This window comes from Pongo pygmaeus, chromosome 1, assembly GCF_028885625.2.
Source record: "Pongo pygmaeus isolate AG05252 chromosome 1, NHGRI_mPonPyg2-v2.0_pri, whole genome shotgun sequence".
Lineage (NCBI taxonomy): Eukaryota > Metazoa > Chordata > Mammalia > Primates > Hominidae > Pongo > Pongo pygmaeus.
In genome coordinates, this window is record NC_072373.2 from 227379366 (window position 1) to 227391764 (window position 12399).

General features: G+C 50.2%; 2 protein-coding genes across 5 annotated transcripts in view; one reads left to right on the forward strand and one right to left on the reverse strand.

Annotated features, from left to right (window-relative positions):
• Positions 1–6701, reverse strand: part of DFFB (DNA fragmentation factor subunit beta) — a 28386-nt gene extending 21685 nt beyond the window's left edge. For 2 of the 3 annotated variants that reach the window (XR_008492820.2, XM_063660063.1), the window contains exons 1-2: positions 6226–6666; positions 5101–5227 (exon numbers count right to left, since the gene is read on the reverse strand). Coding sequence is in view for 2 of the 3 variants with exons in the window: in XM_063660063.1 (XP_063516133.1) it covers positions 5101–5227; positions 6226–6339 (241 nt within the window). In the remaining variant the exon portion in view is untranslated. Of the gene's footprint in view, positions 1–5100; positions 5228–6225 lie in introns of all 3 variants that reach the window. The other variant, XM_054442882.2, reaches the window with a different exon arrangement.
• Positions 6542–12399, forward strand: part of CEP104 (centrosomal protein 104) — a 43819-nt gene continuing 37961 nt past the window's right edge. The window contains exons 1-2 of one of the 2 annotated variants that reach the window (XM_063660039.1): positions 6542–7060; positions 11483–11609. In XM_063660039.1, the coding sequence (XP_063516109.1) occupies positions 11497–11609 (113 nt within the window). In that variant the 5' untranslated portion in view covers positions 6542–7060; positions 11483–11496. The remainder of the gene's footprint in view (positions 7061–11482; positions 11610–12399) is intronic. The other variant, XM_063660042.1, reaches the window with a different exon arrangement.

A 12399-nucleotide genomic window follows, 5' to 3' on the forward strand; every position in this document is an offset into this window, starting at 1 on the left:
CCCCACCCCCAACCCTAAACAACCACTAATCTATTTTCCATCTCTCTAACATCCCCGTTCTGGATGTTTCCTATGAATGGAACCCTACTGTATGTGCAGGCTTCTTGACGTGGCATGGTTTCAAGGCTCGGCCATGCTGTGTTTCATTCCTCTTCATTCTTCATAGTGAGTAATTCCATTGTATGGATGTGCCACACTCTGTTTATCCATGTGTTCATCATTGGAGACTTGGGTGGTTTCCACCTTTTGGCTATTATGAATAAAGCTACTGTAAACGCTCACGGACGAGTTTTGGTGTGGATGTGTTTTCATTTCTCTTGGGTACATACCTAGGAGTGGAGCTGCTGGGTCACATGGCGATTCTGTGTAATCGTTGAGAAACTGCCAGACTATTTTCCACAACAGCTGCACCGTTTTCCCTTCCCGTCAATGGGGCCTGAGGGTTCCAGCCGCTCCACATCCTTGCCCACGCTGGTTGTTATCCTAGTGGGTGTGAAGCAGCATCTCACTGTGGTTTTGATTTGCAGTTCCCTGACGACTGATGATCTCAAGCACCTTTTCATGTGCTTACGACCACTTGAATATCTTCCTTGGAGACATTTCTTTCTTTTCAGAACCTCTGCCCATGTTTAATTGGGTTACCTTTTTACTATTAAGTTATAAGGATTCTTTATATATTCTGATGTAAGTCCCGTATTAGACATATCATTGGCAACTATTTTCTCCTATTCTGTGGGCTGTCTTTTAGCCTCCTTCATGGTGTCCTTTGAAGCAACAAAGTTCTTAATTTTTCTTTTTTTTCTGAGATGGAGTCTCGCTCTGTCGCCCAGGCTGGAGTGCAGTGGTGTGATCTTGGCTCACTGCAGCCTCCGCCTCCTGGGTTCAAGCAATTCTCCTGCCTCAGCCTCCTGAGTAGCTGGAATTATAGGCGCCTGCCACCATGCCCGGCTAATTTTTGTATTTTTAGTAGAGACGGGGTTTCACCATGTTGGCCAGGCTGGTCTCAACTCCTGACCTCAAGTGATCTGCCCGTTTCAGCCTCCCAAAGTGCTGGGATTACAGGCGTGAGCCACCATGCCCGGCCCAGAGTTCTTAATGTTGATGAAGCCCAATTTATCTGTTTTTTCTTCTGCTGCTCATGTTTTTGGTGTCAAATCTAAGAATCCTTTGCCAAATCCAAGGTGATGAGGACTTATCCCTACGTTTTCTTCTAAGGGCTTTATATTTTTAACTTTTACATTTAGGTCTTTCATTTACTGTACTTTTTGTATAAGCTACCAGCTAAGGGTCCAACTTCATTCTTTTGTATGTGAATATGCAGTTGTCCCAGCACCATTTGTTGAAGATACTACTCTTCCCCCTCCATTGAATGGTCCTGGCATCCTGACCACAGATACATAGATTTCTGGGTGCTCTGTTCTATTCCATGGATCTATATATCTGTCCTTGTACCAGTGCCAGTCTTGATTACTGTGGCTTTGTACTAAGTTCTGAAATCAGAATATGTGGGTCCTCCTACTATGTTCTTTTTCACGGTTGTTTTGGCTATTCTGGGTCTCTTGCAATTCCATATGAACTATGGATTAGAATCAGCATGTCAATTTCTACAATGAAACCAGCTGGAATTTTCACAGGGATTGTGTTGAATTTGTAGGTCAATTTGGGGAGTCCCACCGTCTTAACAATGTTAAGTTTTCCAATCCATGAACACGGGATGTTAATCCGTTTATTCAAAACTTTAACTTCTTTCAACAACATTTTGCAGTTTTCAGAATATAAGTATTACAATTTTTTGTTACACTTATCCTAAGTATTTTATTCTTTTTGATGCCAATGTAAATGGGATGATTTTCTGCTTCATTTTCAGATTGTTCATTGTAAGTGTATTTCTATATTTGCATATTGATCTTATATCCTTCAACCTTGCTAAACTTGATGATTAGTTCTAATCATTTTTTAGTGGATTCCTTAGGGTTTTCTACATACAATTTCATATGATCTGCAAATAGAGATAGCTTCACTTCTTCCTTTCCAATCTGGATGCTTTTTATTTTTCTTGCCTAAATGTCCTGGCTAGACCCGGCAGTACCATGTTAAACAGAAGCAGCAAGAGTGGACATCCTTGTCTTCAGAAACTAAACACACACCACACAATGCAGCACTGTACTCCTGGGCATTCTCCCCAGAGGAATGAAAACCTACATCCCGCAAAAACCTGTCAAGATGGCCAGTGCGGTGACTCACGCCTGTAATCCCAACACTTTGGGAGGCCAAGGCGGGTAGATCGCTTGAGCCTAGGAGTTCAAGGCCACCCTGGGCAACACGATGAAGCCCTGTTTCTACAGAAAATACAAAAATTAGCCAGGCATGGTGGTGCACCCCTGTAGTCCCAGCTACTCAGGAGTGGAGGTAGGAGGACTGCTTGAGCCCAGAAAGTGAAAGCTACACTGAGCTATGATTGCACCACTGCACTCCAGCCTGGGCGACAGGGTGAGACCCTGTCTCAAAAGAAAACAAGAAAGAAAAAAGAAAAACCTGTACATAATTGGCCAGAGCAGCTTTATTTGTAATAGACAAAAACTGGAAACAAACAAAATATCTTTCCACAGGCGAATGGCTGAATAAACTGTGGTAAAACCAAACCATGGAATGCTACTCAGCAATGAAAAGGAAGGGACTATGGATACACACAACTTACATGCATCTCAGGAGCCTTATGTGGAGTGAAAAAGGCTCATCCCAAAAGGTCACATACTTTATGATTCCACTTACCTAATATTCTTTTTTTTTTTTTGGTGAGACGGAGTCTCAGCCTGTCACCCAGGCTGGAGTGTAATGGCACAATCTCAGCTCACTGCAACCTCCACCTCCTGGACTCAAGCGACTCTCCTGCCTCAGCCTCCCGAGTAGCGAGATTACAGGCGCCCGCCACCACACCTGGCTAATTTTTGTATTTTTAGTAGGGACGGAGTTTCACCATGTTGCCCAGGCTGGTCTTGAACTCCTGATCTCAGGTGATCCACCCGCCTCAGCCTCCCAAAGTGCTGGGACTACAGGTGTGAGCCACCGCACCTGGCCCCTAATATTCTTTCAATGACAAAATTATAGACATGGAGAACATATGAGCAGTTGCTACGGGCTAGGGATTGGTGGTGGATAGGGGTAGGCAGGATTAGAAAGGGGAGAACCTTGAGTGATGGATGGGAGAGGTCTGTACCTTGACCCTGATGCTAGTCACAGGAATCTACATGGGGAGAAATGACAGAACAACACCCACATTGCACTAGTGTCGGTGTTCCTGTTTTATATTGTACCATGGTTGTATCTGATGTTGCCTTTGAGGGAAAGGGTAGAGGTACATGGGACCTTCCTATCTGTGCAACTTCCTGGGAATCTGTCATTATTTCTAAATAAACGGTTTAGGCCAGGCACGGTGGCTCACACCTGTAATCCCAGCACTTTAGGAGGCCAAGGCAGGAGGACAGCTTGAGCCCAGGAGTGTGAGACTATCCTGGGAAACACGGCGAAACCCTATCTCTACAAAAAATACAAAACAATTAGCCAGACGTGGTAGTGCATGTCTGTGGTCCCAGCTACTTGGGAGGCTGAGGTGAGAGGATCACTTGAAATATGGAGGTCGAGGCTGCAGTGAGCCATGTTTGTGCCACTGCACTCCAGCCTGGGCAACAAAGTCTCAAAATGTAAATAAAACAATATTTTGGCCAGGCACAGTGGCTCCTACCTGTAATCCCAGCGCTTTGGGAAGCCAAGATAGGAGGACTTCTTGAGCCCAGGAGTTTGAGACCAGCCTGTGCAACAGAGGGAGACCCCATCTCAATGTTTTAATAAAAGAAAAGAAAAAAAATTGTTTTAAGTCTAACAAGGAGGAGGACTAGTGGTCTCAGGGAAGAGAGGGGGATAAAGCACCAGAGAAAGGAAGGACAGAGAGAGAGACAGAGACAGACAGAGAGAGCCAGAGACAGAGACAGACAGAGGAGACAGACAGAGACTGAGAGATGCAGGGAGAGACAGAGAGAGAGCAACCTGCTCTGCTGTCTTTCAACTATGCTCTGAAATGGGAAAGAAGATAACATCCAAAGGTGAGGCATACCCTGAGCACACCCCTGCCCTGCCCCCACCTCCTGCAGGGGCCACCCCAGGGGGCATCACAGTGATACATTTTCCGGCTGCCTCCTTTAAAAGCACAAGGCCCGGTGGAGAAAGGGGGCTTGCAACCTTGGAGCACACACCAGAGGCGTCACCCCTCGATGCTGACAGTGGAGCCCCCAACACTGTAGCCAGGGAGGTGGCCACATGGACGTTACTCTTCGACTTCTCTCTTTCTGTCCCTTAGGCCAAGGAGCCAGAGCTCCATCCCTCAGAGCACCCATGTCCTTCTTGGGCCGCCAGAAGCATCTCCTGGAGCCTAACCCCATTTGCACAACACTGGCCGACCCTCCCAGGTAAAGGCACATGACGGCATCTCCTGCCCCAGTGGCCAAAAGCTCTCTTTTACCGGCGTCAAACAAGCGCAGACCTTGGCATTCAGCTGGTTCTGAAAGGCAGGACTTTGGGTCCTGAGGCTTCAATACAGATACCCCTAAAGAACCACCTCTCAAAGCAATTGCCCCCAAACTTGAGCCCTGAGGACAGCATCTCAGCAAACACCAACCAAGAACAACGTGAGAGCATCCCACAAACCACCACCTCGTCCTTCTAGAAGTGTGCTCAGCCCAGCAGAACAGAACAGCATCTCTTTCTGGCTCCACCTTCCCCATGAAACCGTGCAGGCCCAACCCCTAAGCCCTCCCTCTGCTCTTGGGAATTGCTAGGACACCTCAAATGAAGACAAATAAAATTACAAGATTTTTTGAAGAAAAAGACAACCAACTGAACAGCTGGGTTCATGAACGAGAGGACTGAGGACTCTGCCACCTAAGCGACGCTGACCAGTTCTGCCTCCAGAGGGCTTCCTCCTTGAGACCCGAGAGTTCACAGCAAGGGGGACCCTTCCCCACCCTGATGGGCACCCGGAGCTAAGCCCCCAGGACCTCCGAGAGTGCCAGCTTCCCGCCCACCTCCAAAGTCCTTGCCACTCACAGCCCTGCCAGGCCTGGCCCGAGGTGAGCAGCACCAGCTCGGCGTTGTCAGCAACGCTGGGGAAGTAGTCTTCCGTCAGCTCCGTGCCATCCTCGTACAGGCACAGCCGGGAACCGCGCTCAGGGAGCTGCAGGGACGGGAGAAGCAACAGGAGGAGGAAGGGTCTCAAGACGAGGGCTTTGCATCTGCAGGCCTCACAAACGACCAGAATGAGCTGTCTTTAAAGAGGCAGGCTCAGGCTGCCGCCTGTATGCCACAGTCGCTCCAACGCCCAGGCAAGGATGAGGGAGCGGGAGCAAGGGCGCCTGACTGCGGGCCGTTCTAAAATACGAAGAGTCAGGAAAAACATACATCAGGTAGTGACTGCTGGCTCTACAGGATTCACCCTTTTTAAATGAGCTCCTGAGGGCACTTCAAATAGAGCCTGTCTTTGACAGCGCCGCCTCCCTGCTGCCAGGAGCTGAACACCACCATCCCCAGCACACAGCCGCCAGAGCGGTGCTGGCACACTAAGGAGAACGGTTGGTTGCTTCTGTGCACAAGTGTGACCGGCACGTGGCACTGTTAATTTGTTGGAGTCTGGTTCCCTGTTACTCTGCACTGGTCAGTTTTAGGCATTTTATGGCAACTCCCACCCCACCCGCACCGACCCCGGCAATGCACACCTGGTAACCCTAGTACTGGTCTAAAAAGAAAACCAACCTAGAATAAGGTGACGATTGCAATCCCCAGCTGCGAGGGCTGGAAGGGCCTGCAGAGCCCACCTAGCCAAGCCTTTCATTTTACGCAAGGGGAAGCTGAGGCTGGACAGGCAGAGCAGTCGTGACCCCGCGTGCCAGTACCTGGCACTCTACCCGGGTCTCCTAGCTCTGATACAGGGCTGTCCTGCCCGAGAGGTGGGAAGAGGGAAGGGGTGATCCAGGTCGCCCCCCAACCCCCTGCGCTCTGAAGCCACGCTCAGGAACCCCAGGCTGCGGGGGCCCGGGGTCCTAGCGGCTGAGGCGAACGAAAACTACCCGCCCCGGGCGCCGCCTGCACCCTCCGTTTTGCAAGAGGAAAAGCGGCACCTCTTATTCTCCCCACACGCCTCCCCGGCGGGCCGTCCCCGCCCAGCCCAGCAGGCACCTGGAAGCGGAGACAACCCTTGCGCAGCACCTCCTGGCAGCTCCGGCCAGCCACGCCGAACTTCCTCGGGCTGCGCAGGGCCCGCAGCTTCACGCTCTTGGGCTTCTGGAGCATTGCAGATGTCCTCAAGCCCTCTGGGTCCCGCAGGCGGCGGCACCCGCTGCCCGGCTGCTCAGATCCGTCCTCTGCCTGGCCGCAGGGGTCTGCACCTGGTGAGCTCTGCAAGCTGGCACAGGCCGGGCGCCGATCCCGGAAACTACATTACCCAGAAGGCCTGGGAAAAGTGAGGCCCGACGTGGTCTTGTGCGCAGGCGTCGCCCCACGGAAACCACATTACCTTACTCAGAAGGCTCAGGAAAGCAAAGGCGCGACGCCACCTGGTGTGCCGAGGTGCCGTGGCCCCGGAAACTACAAGACCCTGAGGGTCAGAGTAGCGGAGCCCTCCCCTTGTGCGCAGGCGCGGCCTGGGGCGGGGCGGGGTCGCGCACGCGCACGCGCAGAGGCCCTGACCCAGGGCTGGGCTTGGTTGTCATGAGAGCGGCGGCTGCGGCCGGGGCGATGGGCAGACGCGGCCTGGTCTGCTTTTTCCCTGTCACTGCCGCAGCAGCTTGGGGTGCAAGGCGGCCTGGGGCGGCGGAAGGGGCGCCCCCTGAGTTCCGTCTGAGGAAGCGGCGGCTGCCGAGGAAGTCCACGAGAGCCGGGTCCCGCCCGCCCCTGGGGTCCGGGTGCTGAGGCGCCGCCTGGCCGCCTCCCCGGGCCGCGGCACCGCTGAGACCCAGCCGCCCTCTCCACCGGGGCCGCGGCAGCGCCAGTCGGGGCCCTTCCGTCTAAGCAGGTACTTTCCGGGCCGCTGCGGCGCCGGGCCAGGGCCGGAGTGGGGAGCGGGGCGCGGGCGCCGCGGGGGCGCGGTCCCCACCTGGGAGCTGGGTACGAAGCCTGGGTGCGCGGTGCAAGCGCGGACGGTGTGGAGCTAGATGCCGGCCTTGCTGTCCCCGAAGAGCCGGCGCGGCCCCGTCGTGCCGGATGCCGGGGAGCTCCACACGGGTGCTGGGAGCGCCTGCCCCGGCCGGGACGGCCCATTTAGCGTGGAATATTGTTTTCAGATCCGGCTTTTCCTCTTCTGGATGCGTAGCACATAGCGGGCCAGTTTCAGATGTGTTCTGCTGAGCAAAAGTTTGAGGAAAGTTGCTCTGTCCCTGTAGAGATTAAAGTCTGATGGTTGTTTTTTGTTTTGGGGTTTGTTTTGTTTTGTTTGCACTTAAGTTCAGATTTCTCTGAAGCCCTTTCAGTCGATAAGATGACTTGATCAGAAACCCATAAGCCTTTGAGACAGTCTCACTCTGTCGCCCAGGCTGGAGTGCAATGGCACGATCTCAGCTCACTGCAGCCTCCGCCTCCCGGGTTCAAGCGATTCTCCTGCCTCAGACTCCCGAGTAGCCCGACTAATTTTTTTATTTTTAGTAAAGACGGGGTTTCACCATGTTGGCCAGGCTGGTCTCGAACTCCTGACCTCAAGTAATACGCCCTCCTCGGCCTCCCGAAGTGCTGGGATTACAGGCATGAGCCACCGCGCGGGGTCACACTTAAAAGTCTTCTTAAAAAGAAAATCAGAAACAAGTTTTGTTTCCTAGTCTTGTAACAAAATGGAAGTTGCTACACTGAGTTTCCGTTTAATTTATAGTTAATTGCCTTTTACCATGCCAGCATTAGGAAAAGTGTAGTGAGGGATGAGACCGCCATGGAGTCATCGCTGCCTGGGGAGAGATGTACTCTGGCACTTGTCGGGATGCCGATGGCTGTCCCTGGGACAACGGGGATCCATCATGCCTCTGGTGAGGAAGACCAGCCAATAACTGGACGTTCAACAGAGCTTTGCTTTTTCCCAAATTGTTAATGGTGATTTTTATAGAGCCTAAAAGTGGCATCCTTCAGTGACATTCCAAGTATCTTATGTAACACTTGAAGGTTTACACAGAGGGGACCCTAGGGTACAACTGGAAGGTCTTTGGGAGACGGTAGACTAAAAAAGGAATCCATTTCAAATACCAGACTGAGGTAATAGCATTGCCTCCACAGTGCCTGTGCATGTCTCTTAGCTGGTTCTTAAATGCCGGTACTTTGTTTTAGATTTGTTGGGGGCGGTATAGCATACTGGAAACACCCTTCTGTTTGACTGAAAAGGTCCAATGTTTACGTCTTCGAGCCATAACAGAGAGTGTTGGTTAGGTTCAGAGACTAGCCAGGCTCGGCGGCTCACACCTGTAATCCCAGCACTTTGGGACATTAAGGTGGGAGGATCACTGAAGGCTAGGAGTTCAAGACCAGCCTAGACAACACACTGAAACCCCATCCCTACAAAAAAAAAAAAAAAGTAGCTGTGCATGGTGGCATGTGCCTGTAGTCCTAGCTGCTCAGGAGGCTGAAACAAGAGGATCATTTGAGCCCAGGAGTTCATGGTTACAGTGAGCTATGATCATGCCACTGCAGCAGTACAGCCTGGGCAACAGAGCGAGAACCTATATTAAACAAACAAAAAAAAAAAATCGGGGCTGGACATAATGGCCACGCCTGTAATCCCAACACTTTGGGAGGCTGAGGCGGGTGGATCACCTAAGGTCAGGAGTTCGAGACCAGCCTGGCCAACATGAAACCCCATCTCTACTAAAAATGCAAAAATTAGCTGGGTGTGGTGACACGCACCTGTAATACTAGCTACTTGGGAGGCTGAGGTGGGAGAATCACTTGAACCCAGGAGGCAGAGGTTGCAGTGAGCCGAGATCGTGCCACTGCACTCCAGCCTGGGTGACAGAGTGAGACCCTCTCTCAAAAAAAAAAAAAAAATGGAGACTGGAACCCAACAGCCTGAGCACAAGAGCTGTTTTCAAGGTGGAATAGGGAGTGACAGGCCCTGCCCTTAAAGATGATGAAAGGGGCCTGGCATGGTGGCTCATGCCTGTAATCCCGGCACTTTGGGAGGCCAAGGCGGGCAGATTACTTGAGGCCAGGAGTTCGAGACCAACCTGGCCAACATGGCAAACCCCGTCTCTACTAAAATACCAAAAAAAAAAAAATTAGCCAGACATGGTGGTGCATGCCTGTAATCCCAGCTACTTAAGAGGCTGAACCACAAGAATCACATGAACCAGGGAGACAGAGGTTGCAGTGAGCCAAGATCACGCCACTGCACTCCAGCCTGGGTGACAGAGTGAGACTCTTGTCTCAAAAAAGGAAAAAAAGATGATGAAAGGATTGGAGGGCTTCAGAGCTGAAGGGTATTAACTTTGAGCTTTGATTGTTTGGCTGGACTTCAGAATTCAGGACAAGAAGTGAGGGTCAGGGGAGAGTTGGCGCATTGATCCCTAGATGGGGAGCCCACCGAGAGCCCTGGAGTTAGGACATGGATGGAGATGACTGGAGCTGGGCCTGAGGCGCGTTCACACAATAGGAACTTAGGACTTGTCTGAGGGAGGCGCTTCAGGTGGGGATACCAGGCGGTTGCTGTCTAGAAAAGACAGTGGGATGGGAAGGAAGGGTGGGCCTGATAAGACCTGGCACACCGTTGGGTGGGGAGTGGGTGAAGAGAGATGCTGTGGCCAAGGGAAAAGCAGGTGACCCAGAAGTGCCAGGTCACAAAGGAGTGGGAACCATGGGCTGTGCGTTTCTGTCACAGGGTGTCCAGAGTGCAGGGGGGCTGCGCAGCTAACAGTGGGTTAAATCACACTCATCCTTTCAAAACTCTTTTTTTGTTTGCTTTTTTAGAAATGGGGTCTCACTGTCTTACCCAGGCTGGTCTCGAACTCCTGGGCTCAAGTGATCCTTCCACCTCGGTCTCCCAAAGTGCTGAGATTATAGGCGTGAGCCACCACACCCAGCCTCATCCTGTTTTGGGGGGCTTTTTAAAAATTATTTTCTGGGTTGGTTTAGTTTTCGTTTAATATACAGTAACATCTTGCAGTGAACGTTCTGCAAAAAATAACTAGAATCTCAATGATGGTTTATCATTCTATTTTAGTGCTTTTGTTCATACATTCCAAGAAACATTAGCAATAATGCCAGCCAACAATTAATATACTGAAGTGGTTCTCTTCAAATTCTCAATGAAAGTAAAAGAAAGATCTAGATCACGCATCAAGCATGTCAAAATACGTACAGTTTTATGTGGGGGTATGTTTATATGTTACCTCCTATTGGGAATTTCAGTTAATAGTTTATCTTATCCCAGAAAACTTTCTGATGGAGTCTTTCTCCTGGTTTAGTGAGGAGCCTTTTTTCCCCCGATGATTTAGACCTAACCCAAATTGGCTTACTTAGGAGGAATCTGACTGGCTTAGTAACTGAAAAGTAACCCAGAGTCCCTGAGCAAATTGGGCTCAATGTCCTGTGAGTCAGTCCCTCAACCTGACTCTGCGTGAATGTTTTTATACTTAATATGCCTGCCTGTCATTCCTGCTCTTCCTTCTGGTCATATGCATTCATTTAGCAGTTGTTATGCTAGCGCTTACGTTGCCTTTCTCCCCTTGGTATTGTATAACTAATTAACGTACTGGTTGTATTAGTTTCCTAACTAATAGAAAGAAGTTTGTGTTTATATTCTAGACATAGCAAAATATCATAAAGTAGATGGCTTAAAACACCAGAAATTCATTCTGGAGGCAGAAGTCAGATGGCTGCATGGACAGGGCTGCACTCTCGCTCTGGAGGCTGTAGGGGAGGATCCCTCCTGGCTTCTTCCTAGCCTTGGGTGCCTGCTGGCCATCCTCGGCCGTCCTTGGCTGGCCCGCTTAGAGATGCATCGCTCCGGTCTCTGCCTCTGTCACCACGTGGCGCTTTCCCTTTGTATGGCTGTGTCTTTTCCCTTCTTAAAAATCACATTGGATTGGGCCCACCCCGAGGACCTCATTTTAACTAGATCACACCTACAAAGACCCTATTTTCAAATAAGGTCAATTTACAGGTACCACAGGTGGAACTTTAACGTATCCTTTTGGGGAGCACAAGCCACAGCACTGGTCAAACTTTTTGGACACACATTTGGGAAAAGTCAAGATAACTTAAATGATACCTTAAACAGAATCAGAAGCATCTATAAAAAGTGTTTAACAAAAAAAAAATAATAGACTCTTTCAAAGAGATGGGAAAATTCTGAATACTTAGTGCATTATTGTGTGTGTTAGCAAGGCATGAACTAACCCTTTAAATGTCCATGTGTTAGTGAATTCCTTTGTTTTAAAGAAATCTTTCCTGCTCTTATAAACAGCCCAAACGTGCAGAATGCCCCACAAGATTGGATTTGTAGTCGTCAGCTCATCTGGACACGAAGACGGCTTCAGTGCCCGGGAGCTCATGATCCATGCGCCAACCGTCAGTGGGTGGCGGTCACCTAGGTGAGGGCTGGACGGGGCGGGGCTTGGGCTGGGAGGCAGCCTCAGGTCCCTGAGGAGGGTACAGGGGCTCCTTTCATTCAAAGCCTCAGATTTTACTATCACTCAGACATCAGGACCAAGAATGTCAGCGTGCAGTGCAGTGTCGGGCATCTCTTTCTGTTTATATTTTTAAAGAAAATTTGTTGACCTTCTTTTCCTTATAACATTCACTCACACTCCCTTAAGAAAATGTGCAAATGTGGAGGAGAAGGAAGAGAAATGAGGCCCCGTAACTGTCTAACCATACTCCCTGATCACACGCTGGGCTGCACATTCTCATCCAGTTTCTGTGCAGAGATTGTGCGTGCAGCCTTTTTTGCTTTTACAGTTGGGCTCCTGTGCCGAAAGAGTGTGTGTCTAACTGCTTTTATGTGACACCAAGCTTTAACCAAAAGATATGTCTTTCACATTTCTCTTAAACACGCGTATACTTTTATTAAAATGTTCAGTTGGGCACAGTGGCTCCCACCTGTAGTCCCAGCTACTCAGGATGCTGAGACAGGAGGATCCCTTGAGCCCAGAAGTCCAAGGCTGCCATGAGCTGTGACAGCCATGCACTCCAGCCTGAGTGACCAAGTAAGACGCTGTCTCAAAACAAATGTTCATTAGATGAGTGTTTTGCTTGATTATTTTCCTAAAACATTGAAGTCTTTTTGCCTCTGCTGCTTTGGTCTTTACAGCTGAGCCCCTTCGTGCACTCACTTGGCATCTGCCCTCCACCCTCAGTCACATGAATAAAAACCCACCCTCC